This window comes from Petaurus breviceps, unplaced genomic scaffold (genome assembly GCF_028583685.1).
Source record: "Petaurus breviceps papuanus isolate PSGF00001 unplaced genomic scaffold, PetGlider_PUasm1.0 582, whole genome shotgun sequence".
Taxonomy (NCBI): domain Eukaryota; kingdom Metazoa; phylum Chordata; class Mammalia; order Diprotodontia; family Petauridae; genus Petaurus; species Petaurus breviceps.
The window spans coordinates 5,466,726-5,488,313 of record NW_027186390.1 but is presented as its reverse complement, the minus strand read 5'-3'; the positions used below and the strand labels follow the sequence as shown (position 1 = coordinate 5,488,313).

General features: G+C 39.8%; 1 protein-coding gene across 6 annotated transcripts in view; it reads left to right on the top strand.

Annotated features, from left to right (window-relative positions):
* Positions 1–19,659, top strand: part of RREB1 (ras responsive element binding protein 1) — a 149,271-nt gene extending 129,612 nt beyond the window's left edge. For 5 of the 6 annotated variants that reach the window (XM_069103534.1, XM_069103531.1, XM_069103530.1 and 2 more), the window contains exons 11-13: positions 6,597–6,761; positions 13,306–14,133; positions 15,979–19,659. In XM_069103534.1, the coding sequence (XP_068959635.1) occupies positions 6,597–6,761; positions 13,306–14,133; positions 15,979–16,502 (1,517 nt within the window). In that variant the 3' untranslated portion in view covers positions 16,503–19,659. The remainder of the gene's footprint in view (positions 1–6,596; positions 6,762–13,305; positions 14,134–15,978) is intronic. The other variant, XM_069103535.1, reaches the window with a different exon arrangement.
* Positions 19,660–21,588: the final 1,929 nt, after the last annotated feature.

Here is a 21,588-nt window from a genome sequence, read left to right as displayed (position 1 = left end):
ATTTCCAAGTCCCCCAAATGAATGGCTCTCATCAAGATGTATAGCTCTTACTATACTCTCTATGAATATGCACAGGGTACATGCTCATCTCCAAAATCTCTTATATTTCAAAGGTCTTTAGAATCTATGGTTTAAGGGCAGAACAGTATGAATCATCATAGCCTTCATGAACTACTCATGTATATATTCATTTGTGTTAGCATTTAAACCTATATGGTGGGAACTGAGATTGGTTTTTTATTTGGATATAGTTCCAAAATATAAACTGAATTTTAGCACCAAGCCAAAGGATCAGCATATATTCATAGGAAATAAATCTGGAAGGAATTTTAGAGGCCTTCTAATCCACTGCCCTCATTTTGGAGAGGAGGAAACTGAAGCTTAGAGAGCAAGTTGACTTTCCCAAGGTCACACAGATAGTATGTACAAGAACAAGGATCCAGGGTTCTTTAGAAACTTCCTCTCATATTTTATTTAATAATTTTTAATATATGATAGAATTACAATAATAAAATAAATAATATTTAATTTATTATTTTTAAAACTTGCAGTGCCCTTGATATTTTATTATCTCAATTTTTAAGCTTCTAGCTTTATTTGTCATTATATTTAGAATATCCTGGCTTCTTGATGGGGGAAATTCTAATCCTTCAATATTTAAAGATCAACCTCTGTAGTATATATACTTCAATCCCTTTGCTAGCCATGAAAGAAGCACGTGTGTGTATGTGTGTGTGTGTGTGTGTGTGTACAGTACATCTATGCACATGCCAGTTTTGCTCTAATTTGTAATATCATCAAGATAGAAAGTTCCCTTTGCATAGAGATCAACAACTATTCTATAACTTAGTCTTAGAAGTTACTGACAGCATCAAATCATTAAAAGGCTTGTCCAGGGTTATGTCATCAATACTTTCAAATGTAGGAGTTGATTCCAAAGAACACTTCTGTTCACTCTCCCCTGCTACCTTTTAGGGTATAGAAATTAGCATTATTTTTCAATCAAACCGACAGCCAAGTTTGTGCAGATTATTGCATTATATTGACAGTATCTCTCTTGACATAGTCCTTTGCCTCCTCCTGGCCCCTTAATTCAAATACATAGTATCTACTTTTCTCCCTGTCGTCGTCGTGATGTTCATGGCAAGGAAAACATGGTGTCTTTATGGCCAAAGGATGAGGAACCAGTGCCTCCTTTAGCAGTCAGGAAGCAAGTGACTTGACTTATTTGCCTTTTTAATAATAATAAAAAAAACCCTACATACCAGTCTTTGCATAACTACTCTCTTTTCTTCTTTCACAGTTCAACAATTATTTACCATCCATGATGGCTACAAGGCCATCATTTGCCTCTTTTCTTCTGCTCCTGCATCCTAATTTATTCCATACTAGAGCCTGAATACAAGTAGTAGTATTTTTGAAGTAGAAGAATTGCAGGATATTTCAGCAACAGTGTTTTACATAGGCAGATCATAGTAGAGAGAAAATCAAAGAGATCTGGGTTCAATCCCTCCTTCTGACACATGGTAACTAGGTGACCAAGTCCCTTAGTATTTCAGCACCCCAACCAACTTTTTAAGAAATATTGCCTGCCTGGGAGGTGGAGGGAGATTATTCATTAGGAGTCCTGGTAACTCAGAGCTATACTCCAAGATGATTTTGTACCACTCTGTTCCACTTTATATTCCAAGAAAGTTTCGACCCAATCCAAGCATGTAGAAGGATGTTTCATCCCCAACTGGTGGGATCAAGGAAAGCTTTCTGGAAAAGAAGTGGTTTCTGAATTGGTCCATAAAAGAAGAGAAACATGACTCAGACATCTTGCTAGCTATTGTGATTTGGGGCAAATTACTTAACGCTTTACCTCAATTTCCTCAACTATAAAGTAGGATAATAATAGCACCTATGTCCCAGGGTTGGGGTTGTTGTGAGCATTAAATGAAATAATATGTGTTAAGTATGTTATAGTATGTGTTAAGTGTATTGTGTGTACATTGCCTGACATTTAATAGATAGATACTTAATAAATTCTTCCTTCCTGACCTTTTCCAGGTATAGGAGATAAGTATGTCTACAGAGGGAGGCAGAAGAAAGTGACTGGTCTATTGACTACACAGAGAAGGGAGCGCTAGTAGAATATTTACATTTTTAAAGAAAAATGTTTTTAAAAGGCCACAGTTAGGAATTAATGAGCTCCTTAACTCCCAGATTTTTTTTTTAATTTAAATTTTAATTCATTTTTGTTTAGGCCTCTGGTTAGGGACCTCACAGTCTGGAGACTCTTCAGTGATAGGCAACTCCTGTAACTTTTTGTTATGGAATTATCTTTATTATTTTAAAAAATACAGAAATAAAGATACGTGGTCTAGTTTGTATAATTTAATAAACTAATAGTTGAGATTATCTGTTTACCTTGCAAGAATTAGTTCTTTATCAGTATTGAGGTTTGTGGAAAAAACACCTGTGGACAAATAGGATTTTTCCTATTTAACATTCATTCAGCAACACTGGAGTTTGTGGGAAAAACACCTATAGAATTAGCATTTTCAACAAATTGACTTTTTTACATTCAGCATTTGTTTAGGAGAAGTAAGTTTCTGCTGTGTGCAGAGGACTGTACTGGATTCTGGGATTGAAACAAGGGTTCCTTTCCCTCACAGGGTTCAAACACAAGCATAGCTATAATATACATATACATATTACATAAGAAATGCTCTGGGGGCGGCTAGGTGGTATAGTGAATAGAGTACGGGCCCTGGAGTCGGGAGGACCTGAGTAACCTTGGGCAAGTCACTTAACCACAGTTGCCCTGCCTTTCCCCCTCCAAAAAGCAAAAAATTAAAAAAAATGCTCTGAAAGGCCTGAGGGCGAGGACTCCATGGTAGAAATCTCATCTCATTGGACTTAGGCTTTTAAGGAAGGGAAGGGATTGAAAAAGTGAAGAAGACATTCCAGGGAGTTATGGAAGCAGTGACTGACAGGCAGGAGAATAGAAAGGCTATGTGTAGGTGATAGCGTGTCTGGTAAAACCCAGTCCTTCCTTGATAGCAGGCATCAAAGTATTTCTTAGCCTAGTTGCTTTTCTGAGAGAGTCAAAACCAAACATCCATTTACTTTAATCTTACATTGGGAGAAGCCATATCCCAGGTCTTTGATACAAAGATATCCCTGCTTATTTGGGGACTGTATTAAAAATAAGGCCTCTCGTTTGAAGCTACCATTTATTTACACCAGTAACTGAAATTTGAAGGAAAATTTGCCCCATTGACCCCTTTCTGTTCATTTTTTCTTCTTTAAACAAACTCGAAATGTTCAAGTAGTAATGAAAGGGCTGATAAAAATTAAGGTGTGCTCACTTGTGTGTGCACTAATGTGTAAGAAAAACTTTTGTGTGGTGCTGCAAAGTGTATTACAGAGCATTTTAAGGCACATTATTTCTCTTGAGCTTCACATCAGCCCTTAGTGGTGGTTCTTGTAAATATTAACTCCATCTTACAGATGAGGAAATAAATGCAAGAGAGGAAATGACTTACCCATGGTCACACCAGGAAGCTTCAGATGTGGCATCACAAGTCAGGACTTCTGACTCCCGGTCAAGCCCTTTTAAACTGCTGAGCCACCCTACCTCTAAAATAATGTTTATGTAGTTCAGTCGTTCATTATAACTTCATTATTGCTTTTGAGCTTTGATTATTTGGTCTACCTAGATTTTTTTTTTAAACTTAAAAGCAGTGACTTTGCTCTAAAATACAGAAAGTATCATTTGAAAGTCTTTTCAGTGGTATATTGTCAAAAGGGAAAAAAAGTATTTTAAGAGAGGAAAATATAAAAACAACAGTGATTGGTCAATGGTTTTGTTTTTATAAAAGCGGTTTTTACTGATCTCTGTTTGGCTTTGTGGTGTCATTTTCTACTTAACATCATTTGTCACTTTTTCTTTTTTTTTTTTTTTAATGACTCCTTGGTCACTGGTAATTCTTCTCCTGACAGCCACAAGGAACTGAAAACCTAGATTGATTTGATTGAAGATAGATAGCAAATATTATAGTGTTTTACACAAAAGCATCATAAAACACCTACTGAACTTAAGAAAACTGCAGCATTCTGGCTTCGTTTAGGAGCTAGTGGAGGCCTTCTGATTTTAATGAAAATTCAGGTGATCCTAGCCTTTTCTCCCTCCCCTTACCATTGGCTAGGCTATAGAGAGAGAGGGAGGGAAGGAAGGAGAGAAAGAGCCACATAGTTTCAGAAAAACCTGGTAAGACTCATGTGGAGTGAAGTGAGTAGAACCAGGAGAATGTTATACACAGTGATACCAATAGTGTAAAGCTGATCAGCTGTGAATGACCTAACCCCTTTGATCAAGACAGTGATCCAGGACAATTCACAATAACAACAAGGGACTCGTGACAAAAAATGCAATCCACATTTAGAGAGAACTGATGAACTCAGAGCACAGATTGATACGTACTTCTTTTTATTTTTCTTGGGTTTTTTCTTTCTTTTTTTTGGAGGGCATTTGGGGTTAAGTAACTTGCCCAAGGTCACACAGCTAGTTTGTTTGTGTGTGTGTGTGTGAAGTGTCTGAGGCCGGATCCGAACTCAGGTCCTCCTGGCTCTGGGGCCAGTGCTCTACTCACTGTGCCACCTAGCCGCCCTTTGTGTGTTTTCTTTTGCAACTTGGCTGATAGGGAAATATGTTTTGCATGACTTCACATGTATAATTATAATCAAATTGCTTGCATTCTAAGGAGTGAGGGGCAGAAGGAAGGAAAGAATTTAGGACTCAATTTTTTTTTAATGATTGTTGAAAAATGTCTTTAAACATAATTGGGAACTAATTAGCAAATTAATAAAAATAATTTTTAAAAAAGATGAGTAGCCTCAGCTGTCCCTGCCCCTCATCTGGGTGACTGGCCTCTGACTTAGATACGTGGGACTCTGTCACTCTGGCTCCGTGAGCTGTATAAACTGTGCAAACAGGGCATTTCCAGGAGATCCTGCAGAGTCTGAGCTTCTGTTTGTTAAGGAAGGAGTCACTTCTTAATCCAAAACTATGGGTAAAGACAAAGGTTCCCTGTGTTTTTTGTGTCAAGAAAAGCGATGCAAGAAGACCTTTGTGCTTTGTGCTTGAACTGTACTCTGGTTCCAGCAATGGCAAGGCTGTGGGACAAAAGACATTGGGGCTGCAGCTGTTAAAGTCTTAATGTTTGTCACCAAGATATATGAAACTTTTTACTCTGGCAGTTTGGGGCCTGTGACCTTAGAAGTTGGTCACCACCACAACCAAAAGCCCACCTTGGCTATCCCACTCCAGTTCTTTTTCTTTATTCTCTTCCCTCCCCCATACACACAGACAGGTATTAGCACATGGACAGTTATGTCACAGGGACCTTGACTTGGACTTTGATAGACTGTATTTACAGTATTTAAAAAATCCAAATAAGAAGAGAAGGTGGGGTAACCTGAACATTTTAAGCCAGACATAAATGACTGGTGGATATGCCCTGTTTCTTTCAGCAACATATTTTGGGGATTTAAAAAAAACAAAATTGGCTAAGAAGGGGCAGGACTTGAAGTAGCATTTACCAGGAATTTTCCCCAGTCGGCAGCGGGATCCTCCTAGGGGCCATACTTTGGGGAATACAAGTGTATTAAATAGAGTAAATGCCAAACTCTCAACAATACAGATCCAGCAGATACTATTACTTAACTTTTTGAGAGCAAGGATGTCAGTCCTCCAATTCACTTGAAAGGGCAACATGTCTTTACTCCCTGTCTTCACTTCCTCTTGAAGGGCTGTTCTGCATGAGCAGGGCTGTCAAGGGTATGGAACAAGGTGGTTTGTCTACTTCCTGTTTGGTCTTCTGAGTGAGCTGCCAGAGCATCTCTGGGGCCAGAGAATCCTTGGTGTCTTAAAGGGGCTCAGAATATTTTTGTCCTATCTGATTGCAAGTGACTGTTCATTCACTTTTCCTATTGTATCTTCATTCTCTAGTTGTAGAAAAATGTACTACAGTTCACATATCCTGTGGAAAGAGAATCTTTTTTTGTTTTGTTTTGTTTTTGCCTGATTTAAAAATTCCTTACAGTATTTAATTCAGTTGCATTTATTCTTTATGATTTGAAGTAATGTTCTATTGTTTTGCTAGTAAAATGTTAATTTCCTACAGTTACATGGTAATTTCCAAGTAGGTTTTCTGTGCGGTAGCGTGATATCATGGAGTTAACAAACCAGCTAGTTTTTGGCGTCCAGCAGTTCTGCGTTCCTATCTCTGGCATATGCTGATGACTGTGTGACCCTTTTAGCAGGCTGTGGTAGAATTAAGTTTCCACACTGGGAGGCCCCTCATACCAAGACAAAACTAAAATGTTTTAATTGTGCAATAATATTTCATTCAATATTATGAAGAATAAAAGCATGCTTTGCTCTGTTTTTGAGACATATTAGATGTTTTGTTGTTTTTTAAAAGCTTACTGACATTCAACCAAAGTAAGAGGGATGGGGGGACAACTACCAGTATTGCCCAGCAAAATAAAGTAGCTCTTACCTTTCATTAGAAAGTCAGATAAATCTATCTTTTTTCCTGCTTCAGGTCAGAAGCCCTACCCTTGTCAAAAATGCGACGCCTTCTTTTCTACCAAATCTAACTGTGAACGGCACCAATTGCGCAAGCACGGAGTTGCCAACTGCTCCCTGAGAAGAAACGGGCTTATCCCCCAGTCAAAAGAAAGTGATGTTGGATCTCATGATAGCACAGGTAGTTCTTTCAGGTTATTCAGAGTAAAGAAAGAAAGAAAAAAAACATTCATGTGCTTATGGTTAAGGTGTTTAGAGAAAGCCACCGACCAGTCCAGGTTATACCGGGGCTGGTTGTCAGGGGCCTAAGAGATACCAGGTCAGGAGAGTTTAAGCTGCTGAGACAGCCAGAGCCAGACCTTGTCCTGAACAAGTATGAGGAGTGGCCTGGCAGCCAGGGCACATTTGGAAATGCTTTCTCAACTTCCTTCTATGATTTTTTTCAATGCCCTTGCTAGTGCTACAGGCACTTGAGAGATTTTATATAGCTCATGAAAGAAGGTGTAAAATATTTGTTTCTGTTTTTTTTTGCCCATGTAGATGAAAAGTAGAGATGTTTAACTGTGGCCTAGATGGCTTGTGTTCTTTAACTTCAGGGCCTTGCTTTCTAGCTCATCAGTGTTCCACATCTTTTAGGATAAATAAGGTGATCCTGCACTGAAAGGGTCATTACTATGCTCAGAACCTGCAAACTGAGGGATGCTTAAGCTTCTTGGCCAAGTGGGGAAAAAAGTTTGGGTTTTTTTTCCCCCAGAACTCTCTTACCAATGCAAAACTATGTAGTTATTTTAGAGCACTCTGCATGTCCTTTCTTCCTTAATCACATTTCTGCTCTACCTGAACAAGGTGTCTGACGCTGACCTGTGCTTCATTCTTCCAGCCCTTCCCTGAGCAATTACTGGCTGCTACAGTTTCTAGCCCTTTAGCTTGCTTGCCCATAGTCTTCCCTGTTTACTTATGTCCTTGGTTCACCATACATATACTTTCCTCCTCTCTGCTCCTCACCTCCCACCAAGAGTTGGTACAAATTTGCTTAGTGAATATGACTGGTTGTTGTTTAGTAACAATATTGGTTTTATTTTGTATTGTAAGAACTGGATGTAAGTCTTCTGACTATTTTAGCAATGCAATCCTTGACATTTGACCTTTTGGGAATATGGGAGGAAATCTGGGAGTTCACCTTCCCGTAAAATTTATTGATTTTCAGTAGTAATTGTAGCCTTGGGGCTCTGACAGTCCTTGAGTTTTCTTGCTCTGACTGGGCAGGAAAGTTTGAATGTTGGTTGGGGTTGGAAGCGTAGTATTCATACTAATTAAGTGCCCACAGGATGTGCAGCAGGCCAGACCAGCCTGGTCCTTCCTAGAAACTGCTAACAGTCTTAATCAGTTGGTAAAAGGTGGAGAGGAAGGGCCCCATTTCTCAGTCAGCATTTTCCGTTTTCTTGGGAGATGCTGTGGAGATGATTGAGTCAGAAATAACTCTTTCTTCCTTATTCTTTGCAAATATGAATAATTAAGGGAAAGGCAAGTAGAATCTTGGGCTCTATATACATAGTTCCCACTGCCCTAGCCTGACTGAATTTTACTTGTGTAAGTAAAGTATTTTAGGTTTAGAATTTCTAATTATTTAAATGTTATAAAGACAGAACGCTATGCCTTTTAGCCTATCTTCCATTTACATTTTATATTTCATATGTTATATAAATATTTTTATTTACATTTTGTTTTTATCCCCCTCTTCTGCAATTTAATTGCATTTTATATTGGAAAGCTAGCTAGCTTTCCTTATTGCATGGTAAAAACAAATTCAGGGATTTTGCTTATTCTTAAATTCCTTATCAGCCAAAATAAAAGTAATCTCATGGCCTGATCTACTCCTCAGCCTCCAGGAAATGCATGGGGATGCTGCAAGTGTTTTAAAGTTTAACTTTTGGCCATAATGCTAATTCCATATTTCATGGCTTATGAATCTTCTGAAGTCACTCACAAACAGAAGTTCCAAGTAGATAATTTAGCTGTTATATATGGCATGGTAAAAACGGCCCTTGGTTTTTAAGATATATTTCTTATTAAACACTTTAATATGCAGTGAGGATACAAGTTTTATGTTTCTAAAATTTTCCACCCAAAGCATGTTTTATCCTTTTATCTGACAGCACCCATTTAAAACTATGAATTTGAGATGGACATGGGAAGCCAATAAAGAGAAAGTATGTATCTTCTGTCATAGTGATAATCATCTATATCATGAAAGATAATTGAGATTTAAGGTTAGGAGAAGGAAAGGAGGTCTGGGAAGTAGAATTCAGAGGTTCCGCAAAGGATATTAAAAAGCAAGGTGATGGCAATGAAAGAGATGCTTTCTCTGGATTCCCATCAAGTGGAACTTTGGTAAAGCTATACAAAAAAGGAGAGGTAGATGTTACAGTAGGAAAGGCTTAATTTAAGGATTTCTATACTGCCTATTGTCTGCATTATCAAATAGATCATTTTTCTGAATTTCCAAAATATGCATTTTATTAGTTGAGTTTAAGCCTTGCGGTAATATAAGAAGACTGATAAGCAGATGTTTAACATCTTAAGTCTTCTTCCACTTCTGCCTCCCATCTCCCCTTTAATGAAAGTGGAAATAACAATAATAAAACTTTGGAAAAGATAGCTTTAAATGATTGGGCAAAGTCAGAGTTAAACAGAAACTTGGGTTTGAGTTTACTCTCAATAGTCAGTGGCCTTTCAAAAATCTGACATACTGACAGTATCAGTCGGTGTCAGTACTTGAGTGACGACATTCAGGTGCACACCCTGCTAGTCAGTGTTTAAAAATTCTGAGATCTGTGAACAGGGAGCTTATTTTCCTTCACTGATAGACTGATTCCCCTACTGTTTCCCTGAGGTAAGTTTAGCATTCTCAAGCAGGAAATGTGTTTTTGTTCTTTTTTTTAAGAACTTGAGCGAATTGGGTGAAGTATAGACACGAAGAACTTTCTTATTATAAGTTTCATTACTGAGAAGTCAAGCTACATAGAATAGTAGGTTGTCCTGGTGTTAAATGAGGAACTTATTTATAGTAAACAGCAGAAATTTAGAAAAAAATTGAAGTGACTCCAAAAGTCTCCTTTGCTTCGCATTATGAGTAACTATAGATTTATCCTCACACAATTAATAATCATATGTCCCTAGAAATATGAAAATCCCTGAAGTACAAGGAAGGGATGGCTCACGAATTTTTCATTCTCATCACAACAGACTGGGTCATAAGCAATACAGGATATGCAGTTATGGATACAGGATATGAGTTACCAAGCTAAAGTGACTTTAGAGAAAAATGTCTTTTTTAAAAATATTGTTAGGGAGGACTTGAAATTGATTTCTAATATTTTAAAGTAACTTTTCAATTAAATAAAATATAATATACCACAGTCCTATGCTTTGGAATGGGGCTAAAAACTCAAGAAACTTAGAGTCTTATGGGGAAGATGACAGCTAGGTGAAGTTATAAAATATATTGACACTTAACTGGTGATTTTAAGTGAGGCTTTGCAGTAGAATTTGATTGCTAAACTATTTGGAGAAGACTAGATATTTGGGAAGTAGGGAAGATTAAATGTGATCAGTTGAATAACTTATTAAAATAATTTTGGTTGCTTAGACTCACAGAATGACCTTAAGAGTATTATTTTTAGCTACTTTGCTATAAAACATTCCTACTTAGTCTAAGTTTTATTTTAGTGGGTATTATCTGGAGTTTTAGAATATTTAGAGGACACTAAAATAATTATCCATGATGATAGAATGACACAAATGAGGATTACCCAGGAGTTATTAATCTTTGATTCTAGAATCTTTTATTGTTTACAGAAGATTCCCTTAAAAAAAATTGGGCGGGGGGGAGTGGAGCAGGAGAGGAAATGGTAATGATGATAAGATAATAAGCATCATAAATACGATAGAAGAATTAATCTGAAGAAAACATCGGTGACAATAGGAAATGAGAGCCTAGACATATTATAATTGATAGAAGAAAAGTAACCTGAGCTTAGAAATAGCATGTAAAAAGTCACAATCTTATAACCTGTAGAAAGGTAAATATTTTAGAATTGAGCATAGAGGAATTTGGGGTGGCGGGGCGGGATACTGAATTACAAAATTTTAAATGTTTCCTCATATGTTTTAAATATAGGGGAGCTTCTTTGATCAATCAGTATGACTTACATTGGTTTACGTGCACAGATGAAAACACTGACCTGGGCCAGGGTATTCATACATTAGAATTAGAATCATTCTCCAAATATTATACATATGCCAATACGTTCCCGATAGAAGACATTCAGAATTCTCCCCCAAAATGGAGATTTCCATAAAGCTTAGCAAGGAATGAATAGAGTAAAATGGAAAGCCAGTCATATTTAATTGATAGAATTTTCAGAAAGTCACACTTAGATTTTCCGTAGTCCATGTAGGAGATTGGAAGTCCATGCATGTGACGTCTGACTTTAAACTGCCTGGATTCTAAGGCTAAGTGGAACTGTGTTGAACATAGTAAGCCCTTGATACCTATTTGTAGAATTAATAATTGTGTGGGGTGGCCCGGTGGCACAGTGAGTAAGAGCGCTGGCCCGGCGTCGGGAGACCCGGGATTGATTCCAGCCTCAGATACTTGGCACCCACACAAAATAACTGTCCATGTAACCTTGAGCAAGTTACTTAACCCCAATTGCTTAAAAAAAAAAAAGAATTAATAATTGTGTGTCCCTAGGTATATAAAAATCCCTGAAGTACAAGGAAGGAATGGCTCACAAATTTTTCATTCTCATCACAACAGACTGGGTCATATGCAATATAGGATATGAAATTTAAAAGAATGATAGCTATATGTTTAATTGTAATTTTTATAGCATCCTTTCATAATCTACTCCTGTAAAAAGTCTCAATTATAAAGCGTAATTGGCCAATCCTGTGATAATGCCTTGGAATTTGTGTTACTCAGCTGCAGGGAGCTTTGAGGAAGAAAGTACAATTTAGAATCAAAATACATAATTACAGTTGTTGGCATTTTGATGTTTTTGTGTTATAACACCATTTTAAAACTGTTAAACCCTCATATTGATGAAGGAAAACCTATAAGATATTTAGAGTTTTAAGAGACCGTAATCTAATGTTTATTTGACTGCCGAGAATTTATCTAAGCCTTTATCTCAGCAGTTTGTAAAATCTGACAGTGCTTTAACTGAACTATTAGTAGTTTAGCTAAATAATCTATATTAAGCAATTCTCAGTGTTTTTGCTTCTGTGTTATAGATGCTAGAATGAGTAATTTAATAATGAAAAGCACATGTTAACTGTAGCAGGTGGTGCTGTGTCTTTGCTGTTGCTATCACCTCTTTAGTGAAGCAGTAACAATCTTAATAGTAAAGGTAGCAGTTAGCATTTCCATAGCACCAACTATGTGCCCGGCCCTGTGCTAAGCAGTTGTTCCTCATAACTACTGTAGTAGGCATCCCCATTTTGCAGCTGAAGAAGCTAAGGTAAACGGGTTAAGTGACTTGCCCAGGGTCATGTAGCTAGTAAGTTTTTGAGGTGAGTTTTGAACTCTCCACTTCTGGCTCCAGGCCCAGTGCTCTTTCTACTGTGCCACCGAGCTCTGCAGAATAAAATGCATTAAACTTCTTTCATCAAGGCCATTTATAAATATGGTTGACATCCAGCGCTGTTTAGTTCATATTGTGTATATGATTAGAAATAGATACAGAAACATGGCCTCCAAAATCGTGGAGCAGCCGCAGCCAGAAGTTCTCTAGCCTCATAACGTTTTCAGGATCTTTGTTTCTCCTTGTGCCTCACAAAGCCACTCTCCAGCATCTTCTACTTCCTTATTCCAGTCAAGTCTTTCCCTCCCCACCCTTTTACACGACAAAATGATTATCACAATAATCCAAAATAATGCCATTATTTTTATTCTTGGGTGATTTATGATGCACATTGCCTAAGCGCGTTTCTAAAACCAATGAGAAATGCTGTTCAGAGGCACTGTTGTCTCCTTTTCCCTCTGAAATATTTTGCAGTGGGATTTGGTCATTCAGGGTGCCTTATAGATACGTTATTTTACTAGACTTTCAGAACACATGCTGGACGTTCATTTTTGTAATATTCTTATGCAGATGTGTATTTGAGCATTTTGGAGGATGGGAGAAGAGGATTTGTGTATGTTTGTGCCTGCATGCTTGAGTCATCAGAATGCTTAGTTAAGCACCTTAAACTCCACTTACTAAGTAACCCCAAAGCTGTGACTGTCCTGAATGCACAAAGCTCTCCTTTCTTACAGATCCACTATCTCTGTCTTCATTGAGTTACTCACACCTTCCTTGTTTTTCCACCTTTGGGAGCCAGGCTTCCTATGTGAAGCAGTCTTGGGAGTTGTGAGTGCCAGGAGCGGAGAAGCAGCAGTTACCCTGAGGAGACAGGACAGTTTGTGTAGAAGTACTGACTAATCTGCCTTCCTTGTCAGACTAACTCTGAAAATGAAGCTTACCTGGCCTTGAAGAACTGACATGCTTTGGCCCTCAGTGGATCAGCAGAGGTGGACTAGGGCCGAGGAAAGAACATAGCCTTACTGGGGCTTTGGGTTGGTCAGTGAATGCCAGCTGTGGCCCCCGGGCCCTGGCAGAGGGATCTTGGCTTGGCACATGTTTTCACTGAAACTCTTCCTTCTGTGTTTTTCCATACAGATAGCCAGTCGGACCCAGAGGTCCCAGTTACAGGCAATGAAGTGCTTGATCTCACCTCCAGGGAGAAAGAGCAGCAGCAATCAGAAGAAGAACATAGCCAGGAAGCAAAAGGCTGTCCCACAGAAGAGGTGAAGGAGAAAATGTCCTCACCTGAGCAGGGAGGAGAGGATCAGCAGGAAGAAGAGGAGGAAGAAGAAGAGAAAGAAGGCATGGAAGAAAAGCAGGAGGATACAGAAGGCCCAGAGGAAGATTCTGTCAGCAACAAAAGTTTGGACCTCAACTTTGCCAGCAAGCTGATGGACTTCAAACTGGCAGAGAGTGACCCTGGAGTGCCTGGTGGGGGAAGCCCTTCTGAGCAGGATAAGAAGCATGCCTGCGACATCTGTGGGAAGAGCTTCAAGTTTCCTGGAACCTTAACGCGCCACAAGAAAGCCCACACTCATGAAGAGCAGAAGGAGGAGAAAGCCAGTGAGGAAGAGGGCAGGAGCGCTGGCACCGGTGCTGGCGCTGACGAGTCTGCCAGCCCCTCTGCTGCAGAGCCAGCCCTTGACCAGGATGAGAGCCCAGTAGACTTGAAGGTGATGGAATCCCCCTCTGGAGGCGAAGTCCCTGGTGGGAGGGAGAATGAGGAAAGTGAGAGCGTCTCTGAAGGGGAGGGGGCCTCGGAGAGGAAGTCCTCTGAGAAGAGCGACGATGACAAGAAGCCAAAGACGAACGGGACAAAGAGTATCATCACCAAGGCCGACAAGAGGAAGAAAGTCTGCACGGTGTGTAACAAGAGATTCTGGTCCCTGCAAGACCTGACAAGACACATGCGGTCCCATACAGGTAAAGATGCTAAATCTGGAGGATATAGCAAGAGACAAATCCTGGCCCCTAAAGATGTAGAATATAACCAGAAAGGGGCCCTCCCTGAGAAGGAGGACTGGGCTTACCCTCATCCAGGGCACTTGAGATCAGGTTCCTTGGGACCCTCCTTGGACAAGCAGCTGATTCTTTGGGAAGGGCTGGCCTACCCAGCATGTAGAAGTCCAGCTCTGACCACTCCAGTTCAGGCTGTTGATTATGTTTGCCACAGAAACAAGACCATTCTTGTCCCTTCATTTGGAATCATTTCAGTCAGAACCATAAGCAGTGGTGCTGCCAGGCTCAAAGAGGGAAGCTGTCTGTGGCACAATGTGCCATCATTTCCCAAATCTTTTGTGTGCTGTGTATTGGCATTTCACACATCATTTTCAATTTACATTGCTTCTTCAGCTCCTTGAGAGTGAAATGAGTTTAATTATATGGGTTTGCTGATAAGAGTTCACATTCTACAGCAATGAGATTTCTCCCTGACCCTGGTGTAAGGGGATAATACCTTTGTGTAATAAGGATTGTTTAAAGGATCAGATGAAATTGTGTATGTGGAAGTGATTTGTCAGTGATGAAGCACAGTTTTTAAATGCCACTTTATCATTATTCTTTTCCAGGAGCATTATTAGCAAACTTTGTTTGCTTTCTGCTCTAATGTACTATCCCATCCCCAAGGCCTGTGTTGTGGTCCAGTGCAGACTTTGGTTTAGTGTGTGTGGAGGGTGAGCACCTTTTCCCTTCTGCATATTCCCAAACAAGTATGCTGATGTAGGGGTACCGGCAAGCCCTTGTAAGGAGCTGGAAAAATTCACTGGGAAGTTTTTGCCACTGTCCACTTCAATCTGGGCTCTTTGCTTTCCTCAGTGTGGGAGTGGCTGATCTGGCCTGCTGTGATATACTGTTACGTTTGCACCCCAGCAGGTTTTCAGGAAGTCTGCAGCAGAACATATCAGTTTGTTATGGGGGTGTTTGTATAAGTTTGTGACCTCACTCCTCTTGGCCCTCATTACCTCTGGAGGTTTTACCATAAACCTCAGATAATTCATAGTAGATCTTGTGACAAGTAGAATGAGTCTTTGATGCTTTTTATAACCCCCAAAGATAAGAGAATTTGGTTTCATACAATTAGACTAGTTCATCTTTGCTGCATGTGTTGCTTTTTCTCTCTTCCACACTCACTCGCATTAAGATCATGAATGGTGAACTAAACCCTAGTGTTCCTGCTTGTACATGAGGAGTTTTAAAGGACTATGGAATGTGAACCTCTTCGGAGGAGATATTCTTAGTTTCCTGAGCAGGTGGTGTCCTCAGCTGCTCAGTAGGGGCCAAGAAATGCAGCTGTTCCATTACGAGGCCGCAGAGTATTTCCCAGAAGTACCTTATTCATTAAATGTTACTTGCAATTTCTGTGCATTCTCCTTGAGCCTGTAACATTAGTGCCCACCCTGGGGCAAAGAAGAGGCATATATTCCCATAGGCTTCTCAGATAGCTCCATGGAGCTATTCAGTATTTCTTCTTATTAAGATTAATCAAGAAGCCTAAGTTAAGATTGTAGGCCTGCATCCGTAAGAAGTGGGATCGGGAAGCTCAAAGTGATAAAACATCTCCCCGTTCCTTCCTGTTTCCTACATCTCCCTTCCTAAAGCAAAGAAGGAGATTCTCTTCCAAGTTTAAATGAGTTATTTTTACTCATAATATCTCTTTTCTTTATCAGTTTAGATGTCCAGCCTTTTACATTGACAGATGCTTTGAGGCTGTTATTCTTAGAGCAGGACTAATGTATGTGAAAATTAATTTCTTTTCTCCTGTTACTCTAGGGGAAAGACCTTATAAATGTCAGACCTGTGAGCGGACCTTCACCTTGAAGCACAGCCTGGTTCGTCATCAGCGTATCCATCAGAAAGTAAAAAACACAAGGCACCATGGGAAGGAAAGTGACAAGGAAGATAGGGGTGAGGATGACAGTGAGAATGAGTCCATCCACAGTGGCAATAATCCGCTCTCAGAAAATGAGGGAGACTCCACTCCAAATCTGAACAGCCATTCCACCATTACTCGAAGCCGGAGGGAGAGCTTGGCCAGTGCAACCAAGGATTCAGGTCGTCAGGAGGAGAAATCAGGTGGAAGGGTGACTGGTGTTTGTCTAGCCGAGTCCAGCAAAAGTGCCCAGAAGCCGGCCACGGGGGCCAGCACAAAGGAGCAGGAGTCTCAGGGTAGCGCAGATTGTGAGAGCCCATCGGGCTTCATTCAGGATCTGTTGGACATGCACAGCAAGAGGCCTCCTGCAAACCACATTCTTGCCTCTTCAGATAATGCACCCCAACTTGTGGGAATGGAATGACTCAGGGGAAGTGACCCAGTCACCCGTCTGTCCCCAGCACATAGACTAAAGCCAGCAGAGCAAAAGTACCCCCAATCTGTAGCACACTGGATTTCCTCAGTGACTCCAGTTGTCGGGGAGTGAGAGAGGGAGAGAGGGAAAGGAAGAAAAGAAGTATGGCAGACTGACTCCAGTGCCATAGCCCTTTCAGTATAACGATGCAAGAGACTACAGGATATACTGATTCTGAGTGCCTTACTACTTTATTAAATCTTTTGGTATCATTGACCTTTTTTTTTTTTTTTCAAAATGATTTTTAAAAAAAAATATTTTAATGAATTATTTGGAGAGGACCTTTTTCATTTAAGCATTAATTGTTACCTTTTTGTATTGGTGTGCGTGAGCCTGTTCGCGTGGAACTTTATAGTTGCCGTGTTTTGTTCTGTGAGCCGGAAATGGGGAAAAGAAACCAATGCCCTTGGATACCACAGCTAATAACTGGAAGAAAATGATGTGAATTTCATGTATCAGAGGAAAATTTGGATGAGATGTTAATTTCTCAGAGACATTTTTGTACTTACTACATGGTGGCGCTCTAATCTGGTTCCAGGTATTAAGACAAGTGGTTGATGAAGGTATTCAAAATTGGTTCAAGCCAAAACCAGGAAAGATGCTAGCTTCAACCTCATACTTGTTTCCACTCTTTTCGGCATTAGAAATGGTGTTATTGTTCAATGTTCTAAGACTTTTTTTTTCTGGACTGAGCATACAGAGAAGAGTTACCTTAGCAACTTTAACCTATGGAAATTATGCACAGTGGTCATGTTTGATTTTTCTTTTTTTTTTGCTTCAATATATGTATTATTATTATTATTGTTATTATTATTATTATTATTATTATTATTTTTAAATTCATCAGTTGCTAGTCTCTGCAGTCAGCAGAAACCAATGGGCAATATTTGTCCGCGGAGATCTATGATGCAGCTTTGGATCCCTGTGTAAATGTTTGATTACAGCTTTCACTAGTTCACTAGCCCTCACATTGCAGTTCTTCTACTGAACCTAAATGAACCCTTCCTTCCTTAGTGACTGGAGAAATAAAGTGGAGGCCAACCAGTAATCACCACCAGTGTACAGGGGAACATCTCAGCAGTGAGTGAATGAGAGAAAGAGAGAGAGAGAGAGACAGCATGCTCATTGGAGTATGTGTATGCATGCAAACAAAGGCACTCTCATGGGGAGGTGGTAGAGGTAATGGGATGAGAGGGACCTCCAAGTGCATCAGGAAAGCACTGCAAAGAATTTTGGTGGAAAGAAAGGCAGTGATGAAATCTGTTACTCACAAATTCAGTCTTCCAGCTCAATGAAATGCAAGCCTTAACCCACTTTTGCTACTGTCCTGTTTGCAAAGCAAGGAAATACTACTACTGGTAATAAAACTCCAAGTGCAGTTTGGGCTGGTGCTTGAAGATGAACATGTCATTTCTGATTCCCTCTCAAGAATCTGAACCCCTAGATGCAGAGAGGAAGAATTTTCTTAGAGGTATCACCCATGTAGGCAGTGGAATTCACTGCAGTCACCAACATAGAGGGGTAGAAAAAAATGTATCCTACTGTAGCCGAGCTCATGCTCAGCGTCTTTTTTTTGTCCTTCAGTCGTGACCTCTAGGACATAGAGCCAATAGTATTGCCAGGGATGCCCTGTGCCGTTCCTCCACTTGAACCCCTCTTCCCCCTCTCCCACTGCAACTGCAGCTGCAGCCCTTCCCACCTCTTCTTCCTTTGTTTCCTTTCTAAGATTTCTTCCTCTTTGGGGCCTTAAACTACCCTCACTCTTTCCCTATGTTTGTATATATATAGACACATAAGTATACTTTAAAAAAAAAAAATTGTCCTCTAATTCTTCACCAATTCCTGGAGGTGGAAACTCAACTGCCCAGACTTCACAAAGGAAGATAAATGTTCCTGAGATAATGAAAAGTGATATGAAAGAAAAAAGGTTGAGATAGGTGATTTAAAAAAAAAAATCTATTGGGGATGTCTGAACCAGTTTAAAAAGGTTTTACTCCAGAGAGAAATCAGAACCAATGATTCCCTTTCCAACTTAAACTATAGAATCGAAATCCAATTCATACATCTTCCCTTCCTTTCACTTTACTTGTTGATGTTATTTGGGGTTTCTTGGGGTTTTGGTTTTTGGTTGTTTTTTTTTTCTTTTTTTGTCGGTTTGCTTCCTTTGCAACTCTCCACACTAAACTGCGCAATATTGTGGGGGGAAAGCCATCACTAATCTCTGTGCTGCAGTGACATGTAGCAGATCACCAGCTCCCAGCAGTGCCGCCGGGACGACAGCTAGCAATAATCACTATTGATCTAAAGCTTTACTTAGTCTTTATATTCTAGTAGATGATAAAGTCTTGCCACATTTTTTTTTGACATTTTTATTAGTTGAATTTGAAGATTTGTTGCTGTTTGTTGGTCTCCCTCCCTTTTCCCCTTCCTATTCCCAATATTAAACTGTGAAGTTTATAATGTGTTTAAACTATGGGTGAATCTTAGACTTAGTTTGCATGTTCAGCTAATTTGTCTCTATACATTTTGTTTGATTCTTTTTTTTCCTCTCAGGGCTTTTACAAAAAAAAAATGGATCTTCTGAAATTTTTTTGTGTCTGAGGTGCAAGTTTTTTTTGTTTTGTTTTGTTTTTTGATTAATGGACTTAATGCTGAGATAATTCAATCACTACATTAAACACTTGACTGTGAAGCAAAGCAGAGAAAACTCTGTGGGGCTATTTTTTCTAATAGCTTTGGGGAGCTACCTGACAGTCGAATGCCAGTTTCAGAAAGATTCATCATATTCTCTGACCCTTGTTTGTCTGTATTCTCTTTCCCTCTCTTTCTTCAAGAAGGAAGTTAATCTTAGTGATTTCAGCCCATGCATTAAACAGGAAACAATAATAAATGTGTAGAATTCATATTTTTCTAAAGGGAACTTAAAACTGCTGCTACAAGTTGTGTACAAAACTGGTCTATGCCACATGAACAGAATCACAAGTTTTGTTTTGGTACTTTTTATTCCTCTTTTTATTTAGTTGTACAGTACTTCCAAATTCAGAATGAAAGTTAAGCTGTTCTGTATTGAACCATCTAAGCAATAAAATGTTATATTTAAAAATCACAGGTTACCAGATTCATGAGACTCTTCTTGAAGGTTTGCCCTAATTAGACCACCTGCTCTTTTATGCTCTAAGCCTTAGCCTCCAGTGGAGAACCGAAAGATGGGCACTGTTCAGAGAGACTGACATGGCCATTACCCATGTCCAAGGTTTCTCACCTGTAGGGCCCCATTCTTAAACTGGAGCACAAACTGTTGCATCCAAGTTTGTGGTGTCTTTCTTAGGGAGGAATGTCATGCTTTTGCACAGATAGCTTCCTTTGGAGGTGGTCTCTTCTAAGAGTTGGGGCTGGAGCCCTTAAAGCTTCTCGATGGAATTGTATATTTGAAATGAAACCCTTAGTCACAGAAGCACTGAGGTTAAAATTGACTACCATCTCTACCCTCAAAGAACTTGGAGGGATCAAGAAAATAGAATTACATTAATGAATAACTTGTGACCTAGAACTGAAGCTGTGGAACTACAGTGACCAGTTCAATAATCAGAAAACTTCCACATAGACACGAGGCTCTTACCCTTATCCATCCCTATCCTTTGTTTGCTCTGAGAATATCAAAGTATCTTTACAGAAAAGATGAAAGGCCCTCGGCTCTCCTGTAAGCATTTGGACTATCAAATAAAGGACAAGTTTTATTTCATCCAAGAGAAAAGATAAACCATAAACCTAAATCCTTAAACCTTTCTTCACTGGCATCAACCCCTCTGCCATCTACCCCCACCTCCGACAGCCTGTATACAGTCAATTCAGAGTGTTCATAGTATCCTTCCATCCAGGAAATGACTTAGAGTCACTACGGTTGACTTGCCTGGGTTTGCACAGTCCACTTCCTTGAGAGGTAGCAAGGAAGGGTATGGTCCAGACTTGAATCTAATGTGTTGTGCTTATCTCTTCTTGCTAATTAGTAAACTCCCAAGACATCATCCATGATTTCCAATCTTGTCCCATAGGTAACCAGTCCAACTTCGTACCATTCTCTGTGCTCCAATACTCTTGTCTGCTGGTCCTTTCAGTGGTCACACTGGGCCAACCTTGAATTGTACTTATCTGCTTTTAGTGCTTCTCATTCTGCTGAATGGAATTGGTCTCAATGAAATAATAGAATAACACATTGCACTACAGATATGTTGTTTAATCTCAATTTGACAAGTAAATGTTTTCACTCCTCCCTAAATGATTCCCTGTCACTCCACCATTAAGGCTGTTCCCTTCCTTGCCTCCCCATAGCTCATACTTTACTGAGAAAGGAGATGTTGGCTATAAGCAGCTAATTTTCTCCTCCCACTCTCTCCTTTACACTAACATCCAATGGAACTGATTCTTTTTGCCAAGACCTACCCCTCTACTGGTACAACTTCATCCCATCCCTTTCAGTCTTCTCCAGCAGACTTCTCCACAATCACTTATCCTCTTGCATTCCTTTAGTCTCTTGCTATTAATTCTTGCAGGTTACCAACATTCCCAAGTTTTCTCCATCCATTTGCTGTGAGCTGTTCCTGTTTCCTTCATCTCAAAATCTCTTTGACGTCTTTCACTCTTCCTTTAGTCCCAAGAGTTGACCCTTTGCCATGCCAAGGTCATCCTTGCACATGCCCTTGATCCCATCTCCAGTAGATTACATCCTCAATCATCTCCCATTCTAATGAAGGTTACCTGCTTCCTATTACCTCCCCCCACACCCCAGCCTTCAAACATGCCCAAGTCTCTCTCCTTTCAGGCAGGGCTTCTTAAACTTTTTCTACTTGCAACCCCCTTTTCACATTTCTCTAGCCTTAGTTGGTGTTGAGTGGAATGACTGTGCAATGCAAAGTATGCACACTTTGTGTTCAGAACCAAGGCTGCAGCAAAGTTGTGTGATGCAACATGGGCAAGCACTGCCAGAAACACCTCGGATTCATTATGAATTTGATTTTTAATTTTTGATTGTTGGCAT